General features: G+C 42.7%; 1 protein-coding gene across 1 annotated transcript; it reads left to right on the top strand.

Moving 5' to 3' along the window:
• Window positions 1-1943: 1943 nt before the first annotated feature.
• On the top strand, window positions 1944-25458 carry LOC118225760 (polycystic kidney disease 1 like 1). Its single transcript, XM_035414659.1, has 51 exons — window positions 1944-2105; window positions 2226-2450; window positions 3343-3462; window positions 3692-3860; window positions 4546-4785; window positions 4916-5048; window positions 5224-5427; window positions 5687-5868; window positions 6064-6267; window positions 6591-6754; window positions 6847-7317; window positions 7807-7971; window positions 8187-8360; window positions 8668-8745; window positions 9033-9175; window positions 9383-9503; window positions 9616-9739; window positions 9825-10017; window positions 10489-10545; window positions 10739-10957; window positions 11283-11543; window positions 11903-12016; window positions 12140-12285; window positions 12448-12548; window positions 12670-12862; window positions 13150-13233; window positions 13354-13561; window positions 14177-14283; window positions 14505-14721; window positions 14935-15108; window positions 15757-15876; window positions 16084-16153; window positions 16246-16349; window positions 16472-16661; window positions 17040-17178; window positions 17703-17787; window positions 18058-18246; window positions 18469-18587; window positions 18718-18828; window positions 18993-19116; window positions 19322-19405; window positions 19948-20126; window positions 20323-20557; window positions 20810-20914; window positions 21049-21189; window positions 21480-21614; window positions 21955-22185; window positions 22469-22630; window positions 23071-23238; window positions 24005-24150; window positions 24403-25458. The coding sequence occupies exons 1-51, from the start codon at window positions 1988-1990 to the stop codon at window positions 24914-24916; spliced, it is 8460 nt and encodes a 2819-aa protein (XP_035270550.1). The 5' UTR covers window positions 1944-1987; the 3' UTR covers window positions 24917-25458.
• The last annotated feature ends 965 nt before the right edge of the window (window positions 25459-26423 follow it).

Below are 26423 nucleotides of genomic sequence, written 5' to 3'. Positions count from 1 at the left end.
ACTGAATCCATACGCTTATGTGTAATTAACATACAGTGATCTTTTGTTTTACAGCTTCTTTTATACTTACCCTAAGGCTGGACTTTACCACATCACCGTGGCCTCAGACAGAGGAGAAATGCTGTCTTCAGCTATAGATGCTCAGGACCCCATTGAAGGTCTTTACCTCATGGGCCCTAGACAGTTTAGCCTGCCTGTCAGGTATGTGCAGTATTTATGATTACGGCTAATAAGACTTCAGTTGAATAATGTTTATGCCAAAAACACTGGAGTGAGCTATCCTCAAGCAGGCACTGATACTAGCTACTTCACCTGGAGTTCCCTCCAGGAAAAATAAAGTTGTTCTGTTCTATTTGTTTCTATTATATTCTATACCTGACCTTAATCACTGTCTAAATCACTATTTATTTGTGGTTTCAATTGAATAATTTTAAGTTTTGTTCTGTGGTCTTTGGGGAATAAAATCAGAATAAAAGCCAGACGTATGCTGTTTTTGTTTTGTCAAAGAAATAACCAGATCCATTATTATGTCTTATTTCAAATTGCAGCCAGCTTGTACCATCTCTTGTGACTTGGGAAGCTACGATCTCTCGAGGTTCCAGTTTCATATACAGGTGGAAACTCACTAACAGGAGGGACAATATTTCCTTTATAGGGTCTGATCAGGTGTGTCTTTTGCACTTACGTTTAATTTGTAGTATCTCTACTATATAACATTCTGCTGAATGTATGAAATTATAATTGAATGTATTGTATCCTTATTTCTTGAGTTAGGTTTCCTGGTAATTTGTCTAACCGCCTCCTACCTCTGTCCCAGTTCACAGTGGAGGTAAATGAGCCAGCCCAGCTACAGGTGGAGGTGACTGTGGAGAACGAGGTCAGCCGACTCTCGGCAAACCTCTCCGCTTCTGTCTTGTATCCCTTCGTGAACGTGTCCCTGACGACCGCTCCGACACAGCTGGGACAGGCCAGCCTTGTGATGCTGACCGTGGTGCCACCACAGGAATATGTCCTCCTGATTGACTTCAGCGATGGCCACAGAGTCGTCTCCTCCTCAAGGGAGCACACCTCCGTGACAGACTGTTCCCTTTCCCCAATGTGTTCCGTCACCTTCTCCTTCCCTCACACATACGCCCGCACCGGTCAGTTCCACCTGTACGCGACAGTGTCCAGCGTCCTTGGTGCTGTCACGAAAACGGCCCTGGCAGCAGTAGAGGAACCTGTCGAGGGTGTCCTGCTGACCCTGACCACGTCCCCTACGATCCACCAGTCTGAATTCATCAATGCCACTGCCTCAGTGCGCACTGGCAGCGACATAACCTTCCAATGGGATGTCACCATTTTAGAATGCAGTGTGCATAGCCACAGTGACAGGTAAGGACCTCCATATACTGTAACATTCACTTTGAAGAGAGAATTATATTCACTTTGGCTTTCAAGAGGAATGTGATGTTCAGTAATAACCAATGTAAAAATATATATTATCAAGGGAGACTGTATGTATTTACAGTTTTAAGTAAAAATGATTAGTTCCATAATGGTTTCATTTAAGTGAAGAGTATAGCTGATTCTTGCACGTCCTCTTTAAGTGACTCTCAATGTCTTTTTCTATATTTATTACTACTTTTCATAAACATATTGAAGGCACCTATGTACTTTGTCGTGGATACGTGTGCTAAATTAGTGCAATGTCATTTTTAAATTTAACTGTTGTTCCTCTCTGTACCCCTCAATTCTTCACAGAAACACAAGCACCAGTTTCCTGTCATACCAAGCAGTGGTTCCAGGAACCCACAATGTGTCTCTGATGATCTTCAGTCCCCTATACACCAACCCTCTCATCAAACATCTGTCAGTTAAAGTGTGTGGTCCAATCAGCAGCGTTCAAGTCCAGCTCCCTTCTAACATGGATTACGCAGTGCTCCTCCCACAGCCCAGTGGCTCCCATGCAACCCAGGACCTCCTGTTCAGTGCTTACACCTCTACCATGGATGTCACCTTCATGTTCAGTTTTGGAGATGGCCCACCAGCATTGCATGGGAAAGGAGCCAAGCATCAGGTCTACCCTGGAGCCTGGTTCTCTAGATACCATCGGTTCACTCAAGGTAAAATTCCACGTCAGTCAGACGAGGCTTAAAAAACGCAATGTACTTCTTAATTGCTGTATCAGGTTGAAAGTCAAGATAAAATGTCTCCCTTGTTTGACATTTTTTATTTATTTACAGAGGGCACCTTCATCATAAGAGTCACAGCCTATAATGAATTCTACAATGCCACTGAGGTTCAGTGCTCATTTAATGTGGAGAAAATGCCAGCAAACTTGCACCTGACAGCAAACTCCAGCCTCATACATAAAGATGAAGTCATTCTTTTTAATGCACACTTAGTACAAGGAACCAATGCCACATACACTTGGAATATGGGTGATCAGACAACTTATGTTAACGGAGGTAAATACGTTTTTATTTCTCTTTTCCGGCAAACATATTCTTTCATCAATCTGTACTGTACCATCTACAATTGTTTGGGGGAAAGTCACTGTAGAGTTGTTTACCACAACTGTTTACATTACATTACATTCATTTAGCAGACGCTTTTATCCAAAGCGACGTACAAATGAACACCACTTAAATAGCACCAGGTGAAGCTACTCGAAATTAGCTCAACAATACGGGGCAGTTAAACACCAATCCCCACACAGTTTCACTAACGCCTTTAACTAACTAACAACAGCAAGTCAACTACAGATATTCTCAGCTAACGCCCAACTAAGCTTGCTGACTAGCAACAGTTGAGACAAGTTTTAAAAAAGATTAGGCTACCTAAATTACACACAACTATGTTCTCTAACTAGCAACAGCAGAAACAAATTAAGTTATGATACGCTTATCTGAATCGCGGGGGACGGCAGAAGCGACGACACAATCAGATGCACACTGTTGAACCACAGATGAACACCACTTAAATAGCACCAGGTGAAGCTACTCGAAATTAGCTCAACAATACGGGGCAGTTAAACACCAATCCCCACACAGTTTCACTAACGCCTTTAACTAACTAACAACAGCAAGTCAACTACAGATATTCTCAGCTAACGCCCAACTAAGCTTGCTGACTAGCAACAGTTGAGACAAGTTTTAAAAAAGATTAGGCTACCTAAATTACACACAACTATGTTCTCTAACTAGCAACAGCAGAAACAAATTAAGTTATGATACGCTTATCTGAATCGCGGGGGACGGCAGAAGCGACGACACAATCAAATGCACACTGTTTACAATGATCACAGTATTGAAAAAGTTAACAGGTAGCAAAGCCATAGCTTTGTGTTTATGTCCCCAGGGTCTGTGGTCTCTCACTTGTTTCTGGCTGTGGCAGTCTACAACGTGTCAGTAACTGCCCAGAACAGAGTGGGGAGCGTGACAGCCAGCACAAGTATCTCTGTGCTTTACAGGATACAGGGTATGTACACGCCACACTGAGTCGAGCTCTGTCCATGTCCATGTCCATGTTTTACCACTTAATTGTGCAAACACACTGTACATACGTAGCTCTGTCCATCTCTTTGTTTGAGTGCAGAGTACTTGCATGTTGTTCTGACACACACACTGCTTAAGATTGACTGGATGGAGATGCTGCCTCAACAGATGTTGGTTCTTTTCCCCCCAGCAGTTAATTTTGTGTGTTTCAGCTGTTGGGATCTACACAGATAAACGGGTCTATGCCACTGATACAGCTGTCACTTTCCTGGCCGTGACGCCGGAACCGGGCCCATTGGAGTTTCTGTGGTACTTTGGTGACAAACCACCACAGAGAACAACCTCTAAATCCATCACTAAGAGATATTACGTCCCTGGCAGGTGCAACAACGCTAGAGTTGGCTTCTCATTTGTTAGCTGAGAAATTACTATTATTCATTGGCGATGATGATGATGATGATGATAATAATAATAATAATAATAATAATAATAATAATAATAATGTATTTATTTGTTAAATAGCTAATTTGTTCATGCTTGCTTTCATAATTTGAATAATTTCATTTATTCTCATCTGAGACAGTACAAGTTATCTGGTAAAGCAAGGCTGTTGTTATTTGAAATTCAGACTTACAGATTGCATGTGAAAATTTCTAAGAATTTTCTAATGCTTTTTTGTTTGGTATTGCTTTGCGATGTTATTTTTTAAGCTGTACATCTCACAAGTCAATTCCCTAACAGGCTTTACTTGTTTACAGTCGTTCTAAGGTTTTCAAATTTGTATTTACCTCCCATCTGTAGGGTTACTTTTGATCTAAGAAGGGGGAAGGCCATATGGAGGCTTCTTTGAATACATTTGCATTGTTTCACCTTTCTGCTATCACCTTGATCCCTTGTTGAAGCTCAGTTTTAATGGAATTTTTATGTTTTTTTTTTTTAAGCTGCTTGCACCAATAACTAAAAATATCACAAGTGAAAAAAGTGAAAAATATCAGCACAAAAGGCCATGATTACTTCTTGTTCTGCGCTATCTAGAACACAAATGGCATGTTCTTTGATTTTTCAGTTACAATGTCATCGTCAATGCCTCCAATGGCCTGAGCTCCTTCACCTCAGACATCTATGCCATAGTAATCCAGCGAGAGGTCCAGTCCAACAGACTTGTATTCGATGCCTCGGTGATGCTGAACACCAGCGTGACCTTCAACTGTAGGATCAACCGTGGCACCAATGTCACTTATCACTGGAGCTTTGGAGACGGCACCAATAGAATTGGAAGGAACACCGAACAACACGTCTTCCACAGGTTGTTGCTCCTGTGGAGGTTGCATTTTCAACCAACCATCTATATTTAAAAGAGAGCGCATTCGGTCCTTAATTCTATGTAGCGCAAGTATAATGGAAAGATAATGTGACCTTTTTTGATCTGACTTCAGAACAGGCGAGTTTACTGTGGAAGTGACCGTGTCGAACCTGGTTAGCTCCGCCTCCCTCATGGGGCAGGTCTTTGTGGTTCGTCAGCCCTGCCAGCCTCCTCCAATAAAAAACATGGGTCCCCTCAAAATACAGGTAAAGTGCCTCAAGCCGGGGCAAGACACGCTATAGCCAGGTTGGTCCGGGTGGGAGTGCGGAGGTGTTGGTGAAGCCTGTATGGAGCTTGTGGATGTGGGATCAGATGAGACCACACCACAGCCTGAATTCCATGACTCCTTACAGCCTCACATCTTTCCCCATGACTCTGCAGGTACGACGCTACCAGACCTTGCGGCTTGGAGTCACCTATGAAGGAGACGTCCAGTGCAACATCTCCCAGGGCCTCCTTTACAGCTGGGCTCTCTATGAGTCTGGTGGGCTACGGGTGCAGCTCACTCCAGTCGAGACCCACCAGCAGAACATTGAGCTGCCAAACAACTTCCTGCATTACGGCACATACACGGCAATAGCTAAGGTATGTGCGTTTACAATCTCCAGATGAGAATAACGGGGTATTTCTTTGAATTTATGCTTATGTCTGTTTCAATGTAATGGGAGGTCATGGTTTGCTGGTGGGGGCTCAAGAGAAGGCTAAAGGTCTCTGGATTGAACTAGTATTTTGTATTGTGGGTTCTACATAATAGCCCTCAGGTTTAGAGACTGTACTGTAGATCTCTCCATTTTGAAAGGCAAAACTGCATTAGCATTGAGCTCTCTCTCTCTGTGCCCTGCAGGTTCAGATCCAAGGTAGTATTGTGTACAGCAACTACACAGTCCGCATTGAGGTGGTGCCTAGCCCCCCCATTAGCCTCATCTATGGAGGTACAAACATCTTCATCAGTAACAGAAACAGCACCATTCTCACACTGAATGGACAAAGATCATATGACCCGGATTACCCTCAGAGCGTCCTGAGGTATGGCTGACATCCAAAGTAAAATACACATTGTTTTAGATACCAAACCCCTAAAATGAGTGGATATTATATTCTTTTGGTGTGATGAATGTGTATGATGTAATTACCTAATGATAAATTAAGGAGGCCTAGGCTGTACTGCAGTTTTAGTACCTTAGCTATGCACTGATATGGTCCCTTGGCCTCTTTCCACAGCTTCATATGGAAATGTAAGCCAGTCAGTATAATTCGGAGCCCATGTTTTGATGAGAACATTCCCACGTCCTCCTCTGTGATCACGTTCCCGGTCAGTTCTCTCAAGCCCAGGTTTGACCAGTTCCAGTTCACGCTCACCGTGCAGAGTGGAGATCGAACATCCACATCTGAGGTGTTTATAACCATCTCGCCAAAGCTGAACAGGTGGGTGCCACAACTCCTGCTGTACAATACTTTCATCTTAGAGCCTTTCATCATCTTTGGGTTTATGTGCTTATGTCAGTATTTAAAACACCTTTCTTTTGTTTTCAAATGTCCTATTTTCATCTTGCAAGGTGAAGTTCCAATATGTACTGTGTCAAGTAAAATAAGTATGTTTTATTGATTAATTATTTGAATAATTGGTTGGTTGGTTGGCTGGCTGACTGATTGACTGGTTAATCGTTTTTGTATTATAAATAGCATTGCAAATAGAATTATTTGATACTTTAATCATGCGTCTAACCTGAAATTGGTCTTCTTTTCAGGAAGGTACAGGCTTTTTGCTACCAGTGCCAGGGGAACACAGTGAATTGGAATGAGCAGTTTTCTGTTGAAGCTCATTGTGAAAGCTGTGGCATTCCCCCAATAAATATTTTCTATACCTGGAAACTTTTTCTGGTGAACGCCTCAAGTAAAGTCATTGTTGAGGGTAAGTGAAGCTAGTTTTTCCTGTCTTGGCGACACCACCTGTAAATTTGTTGAATTTATATGATATCTTAATTGTGGTTCTGTTTCCTTTAGTTCCTTTTTGTAAGAATGTGGAGCTCAGTCTGCCTTCCAGGATTTTTGATGGCCCTAGCTTCGTTCCATTGCCAGAACTGACTCTACCCCTGGAGACAACCTCTCAGACCCCTGGTATTTCCTCTACTGTCACTGTTCGTCCATCAGCAGCCATCTTAACTGCCCCTCAAACCCCTCCTAGAGTTTCTACACTCCCTGCTTTCCCTGAGACACCTGAGATATCAGAGCACCCAGGACCTCAGAACCACAGTGGCACTGTAACATCATCAAACACGACCAGCAACACCATGGTCCCTAAACCAGCCACAGTTCCAGCTCTGCCCACCCGCCCTTTTATCCCCTTGTTTCCCCCCTTTCCCGCGTTCTTTCCTGAGGAGAACCAGCCCTTGGGGGGTCGTGCCAGACAGAGGAGGTCAGTCGAACCTCAGGGACCAGACTCCGCCCACGTCCATCTGGCAGAATCTGCAGCAGGTATATGAGTGGACAGTATGCAGTCCACTTCTAATAATAACCAACGAGCCTTTCGGGTCAGGGATAAAAGTCATCAGAGAACTCTTCAAATCTGTTCTTTCAGTTTTTTAGTTTCTGTGTTACATGAGTAAAAACACTCACCGCTTGTAGAAATTCAGTCAGCCAGTCAATAAATCAATATTTTGTTTGGCAGCATTTACAAACTTTGTATTACACAGTACTTTACTATGAAAAAAATTCCAGATGGGAAATAATAATATTTGAGCTATCCTGGGAAAACAGGAGAATTATTTCCTGACCCGTAACTCCTGGGAATTACTGGGATTTAAAGATTGAAAAATAGAAAGATAGCTCATTAAGACACTGAACCCATACTGACACAGACAGGGAGAGGCCTGTACAAGCGGCTGTTCCCATAACAGCTGGCTCTGCATATCAAATTTTTCATTATTTCATTAGACCATTGTCTTCCTGGCTATTTAATTACAGATTCTGGGCCTCTGCCTGCTGTGCCTGGGGACTACAGCATCCCTCTTCCCCCGTACTACGTTTCAGAGTACACTGTGTCTCCCGATGATGACATCATCACAGAATTTCCCATTGACTCTGACTTTCCCCCTATCTTTGAGAGCAGCAGTCCCATTGGGCGCCCAGGTAATCAGCATACTTGACTGCCTTTGTAAATATGAATGTGACATCTTTGGCGTTGATTTCCCCCTATGGAGAGGATTTATGTATTTGAAAGAATTTTATATGCAAATTGATTGAAAATGACATCAGAAGAATATCTGTTCTGATAACCATGCCTTTGTGTGTGTGTGTGTGTCTGTGTATGTGTGTGTGCATGTGTGTGCATTTGTGTGAGATAGGAGCGGGGTCAGGGAGCTCTAGTGGGGGTGATGTGATTACAGGCTCCAGTGGTGGGGAGGGACACAATCTGGTGGACCCCAGTACTCTGTTACTGACACGCCCTGAGAAAACTCTGCTGGATCTGGACAGAGAGCTTATCGACTCTGCTGTGTTCCAGACCCTCGTCTTCACAGGTACATGTCACAGTGTATTACTGACCACAAGCACTGACTGTTGGTCATTCAGTTGTAGAAGGGTGGCTGGTAACATGCTAAAATGTTGATCATAAAAACAATAAGGAAATCCTGAGCTAAAGTATGAGTACAAAATGGTGCTTAAGTAATTTACTGGTATTATTATGCTGCATGGCTTGCTATTTTTGTTATTCATTCGCAGCTATGCAGTGTGTGATCAGTTGTTTCCACAACCATAGTTGTTTCACAGTACATGAATTCTTGTTATGGTTTTGTATCCATTCTCTTTTGTTTCAATTCCATTCAGGCATATCCTCCCCTGTCGTCACATTTAAACCCTTCGTGTTGAAGGCAAAGAGCCTTTATATGCTGGAAGTGTCTGCAGGTAAGTCAAAACAGGCAGCGGGTCACTTTCTGGGGCACTCAGGGGTTGTGGCCTAAAGAGATTATTCTTCAAGTCATTTCTAAGCAGATTGTCATTTTTACAGTTGTCATATTTATTGTCAAGTAAAGGAAGAACTATGAGAGAAAAGTCCTTGTCGTTTTTCAGCATGACCTTGGGCATGTATTATACCTGGTTAGAGCAGTTTTACTGAAAGGCGTAGAAGGGCATTGGCATTTAGACCTGTGCTATGTGTGTCTCTTGCTGTGTTCTTTTATCATTGACAGCAGACTCAGAACAGGCCCTCCTGGGGAAGACCCAGCTGTTCTTCTCCACCAATGAGATTCCTCAGGGAATGATCTGTCAAGTACAGCCTAGTAAAGGCTATGAGATCCACACAGATTTCAGCATATTCTGCACCTCTGGGAAAGAGGTAAATATATTCTTACAGACACTTCATCAGTGAGTATGATAGGACACATAAGTTAAATATTTTTGTTCTTCAAGTAATGTCCTGACAATACTCAGTCATGTTGCTATATGTAGACAGCATATTCTTTTGTGATAGATCACAGGGCACTTAAGTATGTTTCACTCCTTTTCCTTCTGTCTGCCAATCCCACAATCCCCTATCCATTAGGACCTCCTTTATGAGTACAGCTTCAGCATAGGCAACACCCCAAGGAAGATCCTTTACCAAGGCCGAGATTTCCAATACTACTTCAACCTTCCATCTGGAGACCCAGATGATGACTATAAAGGTAAATAACTGGAAAATTATTGTAGGAGATAAGGGTTTCAATTCATTAAGTAGCATTTAGATTTTACAACTTCCAATTAAAAGTTAATAACCATGCCTTGTACTTATGTCAGTTACAGTATACACTGAAATACGGAACAGATTTGGAAGTGGAACCAAACCATGCCCTGTTAGTGTGAAGGTGCTGCCGATTTTCCAGAGGAACGCACCATCTGTCCACAATTCTGAGATAGAACTGTAAGGCACCACACATCCACCACTGCTAGTCTTTTTGCTGTTAGCACAACAGGGATTTTTAACCTCCATCTGCTGGTGTTTTTAGCTACGTGCATGGTTTGAGGAACCTCACCAAACTCGTGCAGATGGGCAGCTATGTTGAGATTCGCAACTACATCCTCCTGCTGACCAGCGTGCTAAATCGGCTGAGTCAGGAGTCCACTGCCTCCACAGAGCTGCAGACCGACACAAGGAGTGCCCTCATCTCTGCAGCATGTGACCTCACTATAAAGGACGAGGTAACAGCAACACAGTCATCCAAAATCTATTAAACTATTTCCACTTGAAGTCCCTCTGATGTAAGCACTTGCTGCTCTTTGTACATTGTGTTAGGAAATCTTTGTACAAATATTGAACATTATTATTATTATTATTATTATTATTATTATTATTGAAAAGGATTTTGTTTCCAAACCAAATCTTTCAGACTGTCCCCAATTTAAATGGAATCATTTGAAAGTTTTTATTTATGTGATCTAGCAAGCACTTGCTGCTCTTTGTGCATTGTGTTAGGAAATCTTTGTACAAATATTGAACATTATTATTATTGTTATTATTATTATTATTATTATTGAAAAGGATTTTGTTTTCAAACTAAATCTTTCAGACTGTCCCCAATTTAAATGGAATCATTTGAAAGTGGAAACATTGTTTGTTCTTATTTGGCTAAGCAGGATTTTTTTTCCCCCACAATCTTTATTGTCTTTTAGGGAACACTGGTTGATAATATTGACATGCTTAAGGAGCTTATGAGTGTCACTGAGCAGGTAAGTGTATCTGCTTCCAAACTGAAAGAGTTTATAAAATTGTATTCATGTTGAGTGTGGACAGCTCTGTCTTTGCCCTATTGGTACATCATCCATTTGGTTAGCATGTTTACAGGAAAGCAGGTTTCTTTTCCAAATCAAGGTTGTCACTCAGCATTACGGCCATGTGATTTCTGTATTGTCTGCATGGAAGGTGTCGTTCCTAAGCGCCAGGCTGGTGACCCGACGCATTCAGGATATGTCAGCCCGCTTCGGTGCACCCAGCATGCCGCTCACCTACATCATGGATGAGCGGATGATAAATGCGCTGGTGTCTCTGCTGTCCCATGTGCTAGAGGCCCAGCTGAGCTCCCCCGCGGGGGGAGTCCAGCTGATATCTGACAGCATCCGCACCACTGCCCACCTGCTGCTGGTGAGCGCTACACGCAGCCCACACAGCCGGCGGTACAATCACACACTGTTCCATCACCAGAGCTCAGCCAATTTCACAGACCTCCTCAGATTAAAATAAAAAAAAACAAAAACATGTTTTTCTAGCTTTACAAAAAAAATTATCATTTTTTTATCATGAAATACTGATGGTCGTAAACTTTGCCTGATGCATTTCTCATTTTTTAATCACTGAAACTACTGAAGGGAGTCCTGAACTGGCAAGAGATTTTATTACATTGAATATATAGTATCGTATGTGCTTGGTTTAATGAAAACCCTTTTATGTTCTTTTCTCTGGCTTGTAGAAGTATGTGCTCTTCAACAAGGTCTCTGAGCACAATGTGAGCACCAGCCTGATGGAGCTCAAGACCAGCCAGTACAGCAGCTTCCAGAACATCGCTAACAGCGTGGGCTCCTGCACGTTCTACCTCCCTCATGTGTTGGGTTTGCATATTAATGGGTGGAGTGGTACAACCCACAGTACCAACCCCCGAAACTCCTGCGTTGTCAGCCAGCTGATGTTTTTTAAACAGAACCCATACTTCCGGGGCAATGCACCGGCTCAGGTGAGGTCCTGCATAGAGAAGAACATGGTAATGTAGTGGCCCATATCCTGAAAACATAGCTAATGAGCAATAGACTAAGCCCTGCCTATTGCAGATGGGGTCCCCAAAACTTCTCCTGGAGAGCCTGCTAGAGGTCTGCTAGGTTGTATTTTCATCTGAAAATCAGTAACCAAGAAACCAGATGAACTGGCATAACTGTGTAATCAGCTGCTTTTATTGGTCAATTCAATGCTAGCAGCTGTGGCTCCTGGTATAGAGTATAAAAACTCCTGATTTTAAGAACTGTCCTGAGTGACAGTTCAGTCTTCCGCAAGCGTAAGGCCTATGAGGTGAGCATGATGACTCTTTTTATTTCTCAGATTAAGGGCAACGTAGCAGATCTGAAGCTGTACAACTGCACCACCAGGAGAGAGATCAGAGCGCGTTCTCTTTCTGCACCCGTCAACATCGAGTTCCAGAAAAGGGACAGAAATGTACGGTTTGGGTAGGGCTCCTGGCATCAGGAGCCCAGTGGGAAATAACAGTAAGGATTTTTTGTTGTTGAGTGCAAATGATGAGTTGGGAAACGAATGCTGAAGTTTCTCTCACTGCCGCAGGAGAGCAACTGCTTCTCTCTGCTGCGCAGTCACATGAACATTCATCAGTTCAACGTGACACCAGAGAACCTGCGGGAGGCGCTGCAGATCACCATAGAGTTCACCCGGCCGACCAGGCGGACCTTTCCCATAATGCTCCTTTTCAGGTGTGTGAAGACTTCCCTGGTGGCTGCCACAGAACATCAGATCAAATTGTCCAATTTTCTTATTAAGTAATTTCATTTCTTCACAGTATACTCACGCTGGTATTACACAACAGCTGTGTCATGGTGTAATTTGTGCTTATATTTCTCCTGCTGTTTGCACAGAATGTTTGAGAGGCCCACCCCCAGCTTGTACAACACTCAGAGGATTTATGGCTGGGAAGGAAACACAGTCCACATCTTCCTGCCTCCCTCTTCCCTGAATGGTGTGTCTTTAATTCTGTCTCCCATCCCAGTCCTGTGATACTTTTTTTAAAATGTGATAATTCTGTATTTCTAAACATTGCAGCAATTTGTTTCAGTTTGTTTTAACTGTGTGTTGAACAGATGCAGGCACTGGTTACTTGGCCCTCCTTAATGCAGACTACAGCAGAAGTCCCTGGAATAAGTATATATCTAATGCCGTAAACTACACCCTGAGGATTGAGTCCACACAGTGTTTATCCTGGGATGGGAGGGAGTGGAAAACTGATGGATGTACCCCTCTGGAGGGGATGTCCTCTGATAAAGTCAACTGCAGGTATAGATGGGGCACGCTGTCTAAAAATGTCGTCACCCTCACAAAGCTGATATTTGCACCATAAATGCCACTCAAATTGTGTGAAATTAAGTTAATACAACTTTAGTTCTGTCCTGTGAGGGTCAGTTATTACAGTTATGAAGTTCATCCATCGTGATGCCTTATGTCATATGTCAAATGGTGTTCACTTAAAGACAGTAGATTATACATTTGATTAATAAATACTGTAATGGTATCATGTTACTATTGCCTGCTTCAGAAATATATACAGTATTTTATTCTTTCAGTTGTAACCATCTGGCAACATTTACGGTGGCTTATCAGGAAATACAAAGCCATCATGAATTTACCGATGTGTCTCAGTTTACTGGGTAAGTAAAAATCCAATATCCTCCCCACATAGGCCTAAAGCATTACTTTTCTGTAATTTAATCAATACTGCGTTGTAATGTGAGACTCTTGCAGTGATGTGATATACCCTTATCTTGCAGCTTCTTCGATAACCCGATGCTCTGCAGTGTTATAGCAATTTCCCTGGCAGTCTACTTCCTCGTAATGATAGCATGCAAGTGGTCTGATATCCAGAGGGACAAGATGGCGGGTTCTGTTCTGCTAGAGGACAACAGCCCATCGGACAGGCAGCTGTACGCTGTCACCATCGATACTGGACTCCGCTCCAGACCCACCATGACGGCCAAGGTACGAGAGCACGCAGCACTCCTGCCAAGCCGTGTCACACGCTGTCAAACACACGCAAAGTCCAATTGAGTGAATGCCAGTGTGTATGTACCAGCTGTCACATACAGTGAACTGTAGCAGCACTGCTATGCTTTACCGTGCTGTGGTTTCATGTGGGGTAGTGATTTTGAGTATCCACTGGGCCACATCAGTGCTCAATGTTGTCTCCTTGAAGCAACTGCTATAATTGCAAGTCATTAATTTTATTTTATCTTTACTACTGCTATGGGCTAGCCAGCGGAGGATGTGCTCCCCCTCCTCCCAAGATATCTTCCCATTGGGAGGTTTTTTCTCACCATCATTTTAGCGTTTCTCTTCCCATTGAGGGGTTTTTTTTTTGCCTCACGTTTTGTTTTCAGGCTTGGTTTTTGCCAAATGTTCCTTTTTTTCCTTTCCTGTGAAGCATCTGTGCAATAGTGCCAGCGAAAAGCTCTATGCAAATAAAATTGAATTGAACTGAATTGTCCTGCATGTTGATGCTCTCTAAGGTCCTCAGTCATGCTCATAAAATGTCCTTAATGAAGTATGCTCTGCTTCCTATAAAGGGTGGGTGATTTGTGGTGTGTGCCTTCTCAGGTACACATTGTCCTGCATGGTGAAGGAGGAGCCTCACAGACAAGGGAGCTCAGCTTCTCGGACCAGCTTCTCTTTGACAGGAACTCCAGGCACACTTTCATCCTGAGGTACCACGTCTATAGTCCAGTCCTGCAGTAACTATATAAAACTCCATAAGCCCTTCAAAACTCCCTGAATATACAACTGAATTTGATTACATTTTTTATTCACGGGGAAGGCATTAACAGCACCTCATTCGCTGTAGCCTTTTGGATCGGGTTGAACCGTGTGACAGTTGGCAGTGTGGTGTTGAAGTGTCCACTGTAAGTGACGCCAGCGTGTTCCTTAGCACCCCAGACAATCTTGGCCCCATATGGAAGCTCCACCTCTGGCACACTAACGGCGGCCCCTCACCCAGCTGGTACCTCAGCCACGTGGTGGTGAGGGACCTGACGAGGGGGGGCAGCTGGTTCTTTCCGGGGGAGTGCTGGCTGGCCGTGGATGAAGGTGACGGGAGAGTGGAAAGGGAGCTGACCCCTCTAACTCAAGGATTGGGGTTCACGAAGGTAGCCCCGCCCACTCTGATATGATGTGAGCACATAATGTGTCTAGTTTTACTGTTATGCAGTTTTACTTAGTTTTACTTTAATTGGATGCACAAAATTAACCATGGTGGACTCATAATGGAATCTCTCTCTCTCCCTCTCCCTCTCCCTCCCTCTCTCTCTCTCTCTCTCTCTCTCTCTCTCTCTCTCTCTGAATGTGTGTATTTTGAGCAGTTACTGCACTTGAAGCTGACTGAGTACCTGGAGGACTTCCACTCATGGGCGTCGGTCTACAGCCGCCCCTCCCACAGCAGGTTCACCCGCGTCCAGCGCCTGAGCGTGTGCCTGCTGCTGCTGGAGGGGTACATGTGCGCGAACGCCGCGCTCGTCTCCCTGCAGAACGACCAGGTGAGTGAGGAAGAGAGTGCGCCAGTTCGGATACCAACACCTCAGTTCCGACTCGTCTCCAGTTACACTACAGGCAGTTGGAGCGCCGCCACCTCTCAAATTGATTTCACCTTTCTTGGGCCTTGCTCTCTGGGACTTCCTGCTCCAGCAATTTGCATTTTGATTTTTATGGGGTCATCTCTAAAGTCAATATATTCATAAACTTCAGAAGCATATTTTGTGAAAGTATTCACCCATAATATGAGAAAAATCCCATTAACCTTTGAATAATGGGGTTCCTTTTGTGTTGTCATGATAATACGTTAGGAAATAGAGTATTTTTGAAGGATGTCATCACTGTTAATATATCTGTAGTGAGTTATTTTAAAGCAACAGGATCAAATATCTTCACACATACTCGTACTCACATTTATGTGGTTCATCAGCTTATTGACCTTGATGTACATTGTGTAGTGTTTTCCCCATTAAAATATATTGTTTATCAAAAGTGTGTCACCAAGGTGAAATTGTACCCTATATTGCTTTAAAGCATCTTTGGCCAGTAACCGTGTGACCTTTCAGCACTACTGAATGCTAGACTAAAAGGTGTGTGTGTGGTGTTCTTAATGGTCTTGGTCTGCTGTGTCGTTTCTCACATGATGTTGGCAGTACACCGCGGAGCTGGGCCTCATTGACGTCTCCACCGTCTCCTTGGCGACTGGGATCCTCAGCACGCTGGCGGTGCTGCCAGTTGGGGGTCTGGTGTCCCTGCTGTTTCGTCTCTGCAAGGTCAGAGTGTCACGCAGCACTTTCACACCACCCGATTCGCCCGTCCTCTCGCCCTGTCACCAGCATGACTTATGAATGACATCAGTGGCAAAAAGCTGCTTATTTTCTCCCATTTGCCACAGCAGTAGTTGATGGTTACTTTGGCATTGGAAATCAGATAAAATGAAAATGTCCTTTCTTTGTGTTTGCTTTTCCTTCAAATTACAGGCATCCGGCAATAAGTATTGTTCTAGACAGCAGTACAAGACTAGAATCCCTGAAATATACTCTGTGGAAGGTGAGAGATTGATATGATTTTTGTGTGAAAGGTGAATATTATAGCTGTCCACAGCTCAGGGCCATCTGGTGACTCATTTGTGCTCTGCCCAGCTCATCGTGATGCTCTGCTGGTTGATGGCAGCATTTCGGAGTCCTACCTGTCCTGTCACAGCCTTCAGGAGTGTACGCAGGAGAAATGGAGAATGCAATGCAAGGTTCCTTTCTTTGTGAATGAAATTTTTAAGAGTCTATTTAACTGAAGGCTGTTTACGGCCATTTACATAGCCGTTGTTAGGATGGTGTTCAGTCCCAAATCAAACACTCTGGGTTCCCCCAGAGAGGAGTGGTGGAACGGCGTTCCCCTAGCCAGGCATCCATGCGCTACAGAGAGCTCCACATGGAGAAGCAAGGCCAGGCCACTGCATGGAACAGCTCCGGTGGCTTTGAGGATGGCAGCAGCAACAGCAAACCCATGGATAAGGACTGCAAACAGAGCCAGCACAACCTGCAGTCCGGCTGCACTGCAGGTATCTGAATACACAAGGAGCGGTCCTCCACCAGCATGTTACAACCTCAATCTGGGAAGAGCAATGAGGAGCTCTTGTTGTAATGGGCTAAGGGCTAATTACCTTCCCTTTCCCTGACTAAATTGGCAGAACATAACTGATAACTGTAGCAGTAAATCACTGAGAAAGTCATTTACTGAATTCCATTAAAGTGAGTGACATTATGATAAAACAGATGGGCCAAACACATTATCTTTGGAAATAAAAAGCCAATAAAATGAAATAAACAAACTGCCCACATGCTACAAAGGCATTTGAGTAGTAGTAACTGGTGCTGAAAAACCCATTACCTTTTTAAAACTGTTCTGTCTTCTCTTTTTCCTCTCCATGTTTCTCCAGAGCACAGCTGTGTGTTGGGCCAAAGGGAACATAGAAGCAGTAGAGTTGTGCTGCCCTCTTGGTGTCGCCATGTTACGTGGGCCCTGTGTTCGTCACTGACCCTCGTCTGCATTGTGATCACAGGAGGCTTGGGACTAAGGTAGTGACCCCAGCTCTTTACCTTTACCTTACTGTGCGCAGGGAAGCCTGAGATATTCACCTTATCCGTTGTTTCAGACGATATTCCAAAGACACCACTTGGACATGCTGTAACGGTTGCTCTGTAAATTTTGCTCTTGCGAATATCATAATAAAGGGGCAGTAGAAAATTATTACCTGCATTAAATCTATGAAAATTGACCTCTCATGGCCAATGACAAAGAAGTATTTATAGGATTCTATCTGAAATGTTTGTCAAAAATTATTTAATACCTTCTTGTTGGTCTTTGTTGTCTCTTTTTGGAACTTGTGCAGCCAGTCGTGAAGTCATGACAGTCTGAATTTTGACCATGTTTGTTCCTATGAGCACACACCCTGAGCTGGCCAGAGGAATCTGGTTCCTCCAAAGGTTTCTTCCTGTATGCCCTTCTACAACTATGCCAGGTTGTCCTTGCCACTGTCACCTTCTTTGTCAGATGCACTGTGTAGATACATTATCAGATCTTGCTGTGTCTTGTCCGGCAGATTCAGCCCCACAAAGAGTCTGCTGTGGATCCACTCTCTGTTCTTCTCCATGCTCTGCTGTGTCTTTGTGGTCCAGCCAGCCCTGGTAAATGGTCAGATCTTTGCATTTTGGATGTGAAAAGTAGTAGCAAATGCTCTGCCTTGATTGTTTATGGGTATTTTCTCCTGCTTCATTTCCTTAAATATCCCAGTGTAGATTTGTGAGGCAAGAAATATTTGTGATTTATGTATGATATGTTATGATATGTTACAATATAAAAAATAAAAAAATTCTAATTTTTTTTTTTAAATCCCTGTTTAACTGTTGTTTTCAAAACTATTAACTGATTTCTGAAGTCTGATTGTTTTCACTCAGATACTCATCATTGCGACTGCAGTATCCTTGTGGTACAAAGACCGATGTGACTTCTACTGTTGCTCTGATGAAACTGAAACTGCGGGAGGACTGCAGGAGCACTGGAGCCACAATGGAGGCCGTCTGTCAGAAATCTACCCGCTCAGCCTCCACCAGCACCCTCAGAACCAATACACACACTTTGACAGGGTAAGACTATAAACTGTCCCCTCAGGACCTCCAACACTATGAACTAAATGAAAAAATAGTGCTGTACGACACATTTCCATGGACACAGTGTAGTTATAATTCTGAAACGCAGGCAGAATTTCTATTCATGTGCACATACCTATTTATTCCATTTCTGATTGCCTATTCTTTAAAATAAGATTCCTTGACCCACATGATGATGGCCCCATTTTTGATTGGCAGGTGTTAGCAGCCCGTCAGAGAGCCCGTCACCTGCGCCTTACCCGCCCACCAACCCCAGCAGACCTGAAGGACACTCGAGACCGGATGAAGAAGGAGCTGCTCATTCGCAAAATTCTCAGGTCACCATCCAGGGTTCAGTGCAGATTCCCTGTGTGACAATCATTCCTGCATCTCTATTCACAGGATAGTGAATTTATCCACACATACGAGAGATTCCGATTCAAACCAAACCCTTCTCTATTTCTACAGGGAGGCCATATTGTATACTTTCATGTTGTCTCTTCTCCTGTTTATCACCTATGGAAAATCCTCGGAGAGTCAGTACCAGCTGAATCAAGCTGTCAGAGCTGAATTTACCAAGTAAGCGACCAGATTAATTGCACTGGTTCTCATACACTGTTTGACCTATAATAGCATCATTTCAAGTTTAATGCTGCAGTCTTGAGGTCGCCAAAATGATTTTCTATTGCTTATGTTTGATTACCCAAGCAACAATATTGCATTTTCTGTTGGATTGTTTCCAGGAACCCACGCAGTATCTTTCATGCCATAAAAACCCACAACGACTGGTGGAACTGGTCTTTAACTGCTCTACTGGAGGGACTTTACTGGGACACTTGGTACAATAAGGCCTCTACTAATACCAAGGTGCATGTCAAGGTTCATGTTCCTTTGTTTCTGTTGAAAAGCTATTGCATCTGACCTTTCATTGTTATTTTAAAAAATAAATCTGAATTTGTGTCATACCTGTCATATTTTCTGAAAACAAATCACCGAGTTTTATTTTCCGTCACAATGTGGATTTGTGTGTAAGTGTGTTTGGGTGTGCATGATGATTAATTTACATGTACAGGCAGGTGCTGTCCAAGGCACATGCATTCTGATTGGAGAACCAACTTTAAAAAAGATGGAGGTGGAAAAGAAAATAGTCTGCAAGGTAAGCATTCGTGATACAATATAGACGATAAAGGAAAAATATCTCAGTACCTGTTCAAACTGACTTGCATGTTTCCTGGAAAAATTAAACTAAAAGGCAAAATTGTAATAGACAAATATGAACAGTAGATGGCACCCTAGTTGCACTTTTAAATGTATCACATCCTCTCAGTAGCAGTTATCTCAGTGTACAAGACAGCGCCACGATTGCAATTATAATTATGATCTTTTTCGCTCCAGTGAGCCAGTTAAAATGGATTTGAGTGTTCATGACAATGCCAGAGGTTGCTTGAAAGGATGCTGATTAAACACTAAACAGACACACTAAACAGAGACACACTCTCCAAAATCACGTCTAGTCCAGCTCAAACCATTAAGACAATTAAGACAGAAAATTACTGTCTAGTGCTTGGCTGGGTTTTTTAATGAATGATCTTCAACATGGTACCTGTTACCACATAAGCCTTTGTGCAGTAGGCTACACCATCTAGGCCCTCTGCAGACTGGCCTAAGAATCATAAGCAACAAACACTCTGTCCCAAGGTTCCCAGATCCTCCAAAGGCCTGGTTCCTGAATGCCTCCCTGCTCACAGCCCAGGGGAGAGAGTCTTGGGTCAGCCAGAGCCTTCGACTGACCCGGCCCTCTCAGGCAGCCATCGCCACTGCGGACACGTTGCCTGTTATGAGGGGGCGGGGACTCGGGTCAGCCTAGGACCAACCAGGTCTGAGATGTCCTTATTAAGTCTGACATTATGTGTTATGAGCTCTTGTTTTGTAGTGTGCACATAAAAACCAAAAAATGAGCATTTCAGAACCAGATTTAGAATTAGCTAGCTTAAAGAGATAATCGGCCTTAAATTATGTTGTGTCTTTACTTTCCATGAACACAAACCTAAACACTTTTACTTGCATTATCAGGGCTGAAGCCTCAGTCCGGCTCCAGGAGCTGTGGGATAGAGGCTGGCTGGACAGGTACACCCAGGCGGTGATGGTCCAGTTCACCCTCTACAACCCCCCCACCAACCTCTTCACTAGCGTCTCCCTGCTGACTGAGCAGCCCAGCGCAGGGGGCCTGCTGCCCTTTACTTTCATTGAGTCCATAAGGGTCTACCAGACTGCTGGCCCCCTCCATTACGCCATCATGGCTTGCGAGGTGAGAGCACATGCTTTTTCCCCCCGAATTTGGTATACCCAATCATCTTTCAGTGCTCGTTTCTGTAACCTCGGCTGTTGAGTTGGGTGAGTGTAGACAAGCATGTGATGTCAGCCGCCATTCCTTACTAGAGGAAGACACTTACTGTGCAACTTCACAGGTGATGGGATGCTTTTCAGTGCTTTATCAATCCTGGCAGTGAGCAGGGATGATTTTTCACCGGGCCTTTTCTCTCCCGTTTCTGTTCCAAAGCTCCTCTTCCTGCTGCTCATACTGCTTCATCTCTACCTTCAAATATTTACTATGAGCCAGAAGGGACTGTTAGCATACTGGCGGGACATACGGAACTGGCTGGAGGTAAATATTACCACCTCACTGAATTAATACTTTCTGCTTTTATTCTGTTTCTACTTATATTCACCTTCCAGTGAGCATTTCTTGGAAATTGTACATTCTTTTAATTTGAATCAATGAATGTGCTTTTTTCCTAGGTCACCATTATCATCATTAGCCTTTTGTATTACATCTGCTATGTGAACCACTTCATTCTGGCTGTGGAGATAATTGACCTCTGGCAGAGAGAGAACTTCAAGTCATTTGTGGATCTTGGTTTCCTTTCCTCTTGGGAACAGGTTAGATGAGGTGTCAGATGGATTAGAGATGCAAGGCTTTTGCCTACATAGCTGCTGTCATTATTGTGAATTTAAAAACGTACTAAATTTTTAATTCTTCACAGAGTTCTACCAGGATGCTATGGCTTTTTCTAATAGAAATACAGTGGAAAATGTTCGCTGTTGATTGTTTTATGAATCATACAGGAATTGGCAGTACAGGTTTTCAGTCATTTTTAAAGTTTGTGATGTTGAGGTCCAGTGGACTTGTCATTTTGCTCCTGGAGTTCCTGACTCTTTTGTGCATCCAGCTCACCCGTTGCCTCCATGGTTTGATGCTCTTCCTGCTCCTGCTGAGATGCGTTTTCCTGCTTCAGACGAACAGAACTATGGCTCCTTCTGTGACACTGCTGAAGCTGTCCTTCAGAAAGCTGCTGTGGCCCCTGGTATAAAGGACATACCTTTTATTGAGTCTGATACATGTATCTCTAAAACAGTTACAGGCACAAACTGGATGAATCAGTTACCATTATAATGTTTAAAAATGTATGGTATGTGGAAGTGTGTTCTCTGGTTGATTACAGTATTTGCCAGCATTTGTACTACAGTAATTTCTAGCAAAATTCAGAGAGGTGGTATGAATTATTATGAGGGGAAAAATAACAATTATGCCATTCTCTGATTTCATCTATGTTAAATCACCTCAGAATATGCTCGCATATCAGTGGTGAGACTGCACTGTATATAAATACATTTTTTTTCTAATGGATTGTTGGCATGTTGCAGGTGGCAGGTGTCATCCTCGCGATTGCCTTCGCCAGCTTGGGGAATGTGCTCTTCCTGTCCAGCTCCTGCCACTTCAGCGGTCTGATCCGGTCCTTTCAAACTGTCATCACACATTGCCTGGGCATCAGCCAGCTGAAGGCCCCGTCCGCACTCTACCAGCCCAATAATGGCTCGGTCACTCTGCTCTGCGGCTCCTTCCTCTTCAGCGTGTCCATCGTCTGGACAGCACTGGTACAGCACATTAGCAATGGTCAAGGAGCAATGCCACATTTCATTTACTTGTGATTTTTCACTGATGTAAGGTTTATGTGCCAGATGCTTTTAACCGAATCAGAAAAATGCTAAAAAATATGAAAATGTTTTTGATGATGAGTCTGAGTTTTCTTTGCGGGATGGAGCAATGTGTGATAGAGGAAGTGGGGTTTTCAGGGTCCAAAACCATGATGCATTGGTGTGGACGTAATTTCATGTGAATAGCAATCAAATTTTCAATGTGTTTTCATTTATTTTAAAGATTACAGGAATCCTCACCTCCCTTGCAAAAACTGCAAAGAAGACTTTAAGCAGAAAATATCTGGTGACTTTCTCAGAGGTAGCAGCCTACACTCAGGACAGGCTTCTCGTGTTCCTCGGAAAGCGCAAGGAAAATTGGAGAGATAACCACACCCAGAGAAGTGTGAGAGCTGAAATACTTCAAAATCAAATTCACTTCAGATTGTTCACAGTTACCTTAAATATATCTAAACTTTGAACAAAGTATTTAGTTGCATGATGACCCTTCATGTGTTTTATAAGATTATTATAATCTGCACTTTTACTTAGCTGATGAACTTTGCCCATTGAAAATGTTCACTGAGATTTGTAGAAAGTGGGTATTGTCAGTGTTCGGGGGACAACCAGAAAATTAACGATTATGGATTTGATTGTCTCTAGTGCTTATTGGTGTTGTATGCCACTGAAGGTCAATGGAGGTTAAGAGATAGACATTGCTTATTCCTACAGTAGTGAATCATAATTGCACTGTACTGTGCACTGTATTGAGATGGTTCAAAAATATACATCATGCTGCCCTGACAGTGAGAAATGGCATCACATGGCTGTATTTCAATGTTGTAGCACTTCTACTTTGATGAATTTGAGAACCTTGTGGACGAGCTTCTCTTCCGGGTCAACGCCCTGTCCAATAGCCTGCACCACACCCTCCCCTGCGGAGAGCAGGGCTATAGGGAGGGGTACAGCCCCCCCATGTCCCATTCTGAATACATCTACAGCCTGAACTCTCAGGTATGGACCCAGACCTACTCCATCAATATTACCTCTTCTCAAACTAACACTAATGAATAGCAATGCATGCAAAAGTACATAAAATAAATTATTTAAACCCAAATTTACTGCAATATACAAATCCTCTTTTTTCTCTTTTTTTTGTATCCCCTGATGAAGGCAGTTACTGCCGATACGCATTGGGTTAGCCCAGAATAATAAAGGCTTTTTAAATTGCTAATCTGGAGATTGAGTGCCTTGGGATTTTTTCTCTCTTTCTTACATGGACACGAACCCCACCTCGCAATGAGCACCTCTCCGTTTTAAAACATTTTTAAAGCCAAGGCAGCATTCTTTTTCCTTCTACCTCTTTTTTCTATGTTCCATTTTGTGGCAATGCTTTGTGAACAAGCAGTATTTTAAGTTGAGCTTTGAGTAATTAATTATTTTTTTTTTAAAGTTCATATTTGACCATAAAAATGTAATGTGTACTATTTACATGTACCTTTGCCAAGTAGAAATTCCTGTATTATTTGCTTATTATTATTAGTCTTACTTGTGAATAAAGAACATGATATAACAAATTTACACCATAATTTGTACTAATAGGAAGGAAATAATGAGATGTGTATGTTATGGTATAGATCTTCTGAAAATGAGCAGCAACTTAATTATCTGTGAAAAAACTAACCATGATTTTGAGAAATGCATTTAACAGAGAGTGTGCATTGCCATGGGAGATAAAAATTGTACCATCATAAAAATCTTGTTTCTATATTGTTCATAGCGAGCAATTTCCAGAGAAGACAGAATGCGGTCAAGTGTGGGGAAAAGCACATCAGAAATGGAGGAGATGATCTCAAAGAACAATCCAGATATTTACCGTTTATTACTGCCATCTGGGGATGACTCATCCTATGAAAACAATTTCAGGTAAACACTCAGTTGTAGGAACAGTGGATTAGCAAGATATTTTTTCCTGGAAGTATCCTTTTGCTTTCATTCATTTTAATATTCAGTGTATTATAGAAAAAGACAGATATTCTTTATTAAATTGTTATCGGTTTACATATCAGGTTTTAATTCCTATACATTTTAAAGTGCAAGCAGTGGTCTACACTGCTTCGCTGTAGAATGCCAGGGCATAGGACTTTAAATGATTTTTTTATTTCTTTTGTGCCACAGAACAAAACTTGAGTTGGAAGCATTGTGCCACCTGCAGCAGAGCCAGCATAGTAACCGAACAAGCTCAGGGGGTTCTGTGGTGTCCAGCGGTCCCCTTCACACAGAGCGCCCTGAGGGGGTGTCCACATGGGCCATCCCTGAGTCCTCAGCTGTTCTACCAGGCAGCATTGAGGCCCCAGAGACCCCCAATGGAACGTCGCCCCGCTCAGACCACTACAACCTGGCGCAGCTTGGGGATGACTTGCCTCATGTCCTGTGTGGGGCCAGGTGTCCTGAGAAACAGACGGCCCTCTCCGGGACTCTGGAGAGCCAGGTGAGCCGCTCCACCACTGACCTGATGGCCAAGAACCGCAAGCTGCTCAGACGATCACACGCCACTGTTATTCGGCCCCTGGGTGGAGGCAGGGACGGAGCGGTCAGCCAGGAGAACTTAGAGGCCGGGTCCACACTCTGTTCAGACCCAGAACCATCATCACTGAAAGCTGCTTTTTGGACAGAGGAACCCACTGCTTGAGACTGGTTAGAGGGAAATAAAATGTTGGATGTGGCAGAGTCCAGTGGAAAAATGGGGTGACTCTCAGTATACACCTGACCTCTGTACGCTCATTTTGGACAATGTTCTGGTTTGTCAACGGTTAAGAATGCCAATGTCTTGTCAGAAAATATACCCCACAGAATGAAAGCAGTATATGCTTTCATAGTGCGTGAGAGATGAGGAATAGCGCCCATCTGTCTGGCTTGAAGGCTAAAGGACAGCAAATGTGTGGGTAAATTCAGGAGATCACTGACATATGTAAAAATGTTGAGTAAGGCAAGCCAAATTATAACACGGTATTATAATAATATTATAATACACATGTGGGTGATATATGAATGTTTTCTGACTACAGTATAAGATAACCTAGGTTTCTTATACTTATCTCATATTAAATTTTTCAGTCAGTGTATGCATAGAAAATGGTTTCCGGATTTATTGTATCATGATGTGATTGTACTTTAAAAGGGCTCCCTAGAGAATACCATATTTATTTCCAATAAATGCTGACATGTATGACAGTGCCCTTTCTGGTTGCCTTTAAATGCATTGCATTTATATTGAATTACCTTTTTCCATTCCATTTTAAAGGGAAAGAGTCATTATGTTATATTCTCGGAAATAAACTTTTCCATATAAATGAATTGTAATTACATGTAAATAAGCTAGCAATGCTGTTGATGCATACCAGTATATAGCTATATAGAAAGTTAAAATGTGATTGGACACGTGTTATTTTGAGTAATACATGCATATTTGTGCATGTATCAAAGCAAAATGTGTGTGGAATTGATGTTCTTCAAAGGTTGTATACAAAATATACCTGAGTAATCTTTCAGAATTAATGTAACGTACACTTATCAGTAACTTTCACATATTAATAATAACCCTAAGTAATAATTATAATGTGTATAGAATTGTACAGTAATCCCTTTCATACCTAGTGCTTACACCACACTCCATCAGCTTTCTTGGTTCAGTATTTCAGATTGTCAACAGGAGAACACCACACCCACTTAAAAAATAACCATCTTTTTCCTTGAAATGTATGTTATAACTCTTGATGCCGTAGTCACGTTAATATATCTCATTAATGATATTAAAACATAAGAAAAATCAGCTTGGGCTGTGTCCTGTGACATTCTTGAAAACAACATAGCCAGGCAGGACTACAAGACATTTAAAGGGACAACCATATGAATAAATATGGCATCTGACATGCATCAAGACTACCTTTAACTAAAATACATAAAAAAATATACAATAGTACATATCTTTTGTAAGTTATTTGTATTTGCGTCGCATGATTGAAAGTATAGGATATTAAACTTTCGTATACTTTAGTATATTGGACCTTCTGTATACACTCTTGTACAATTCCCGTGCAATAGAGGCAGTAGCAACAATGATCAACTAGAAGTCAGTACAACTCCGAGGTAGTAGCAACAATCATCAACTAGAAGTCAGTTGCAGTGTGGTTAGCCCC

Source organism: Anguilla anguilla, chromosome 4 (assembly GCF_013347855.1).
Source record: "Anguilla anguilla isolate fAngAng1 chromosome 4, fAngAng1.pri, whole genome shotgun sequence".
Taxonomy (NCBI): domain Eukaryota; kingdom Metazoa; phylum Chordata; class Actinopteri; order Anguilliformes; family Anguillidae; genus Anguilla; species Anguilla anguilla.
Note: the sequence above shows the minus strand (reverse complement) of the source record. Positions and strands in the feature narration are given on the sequence as shown.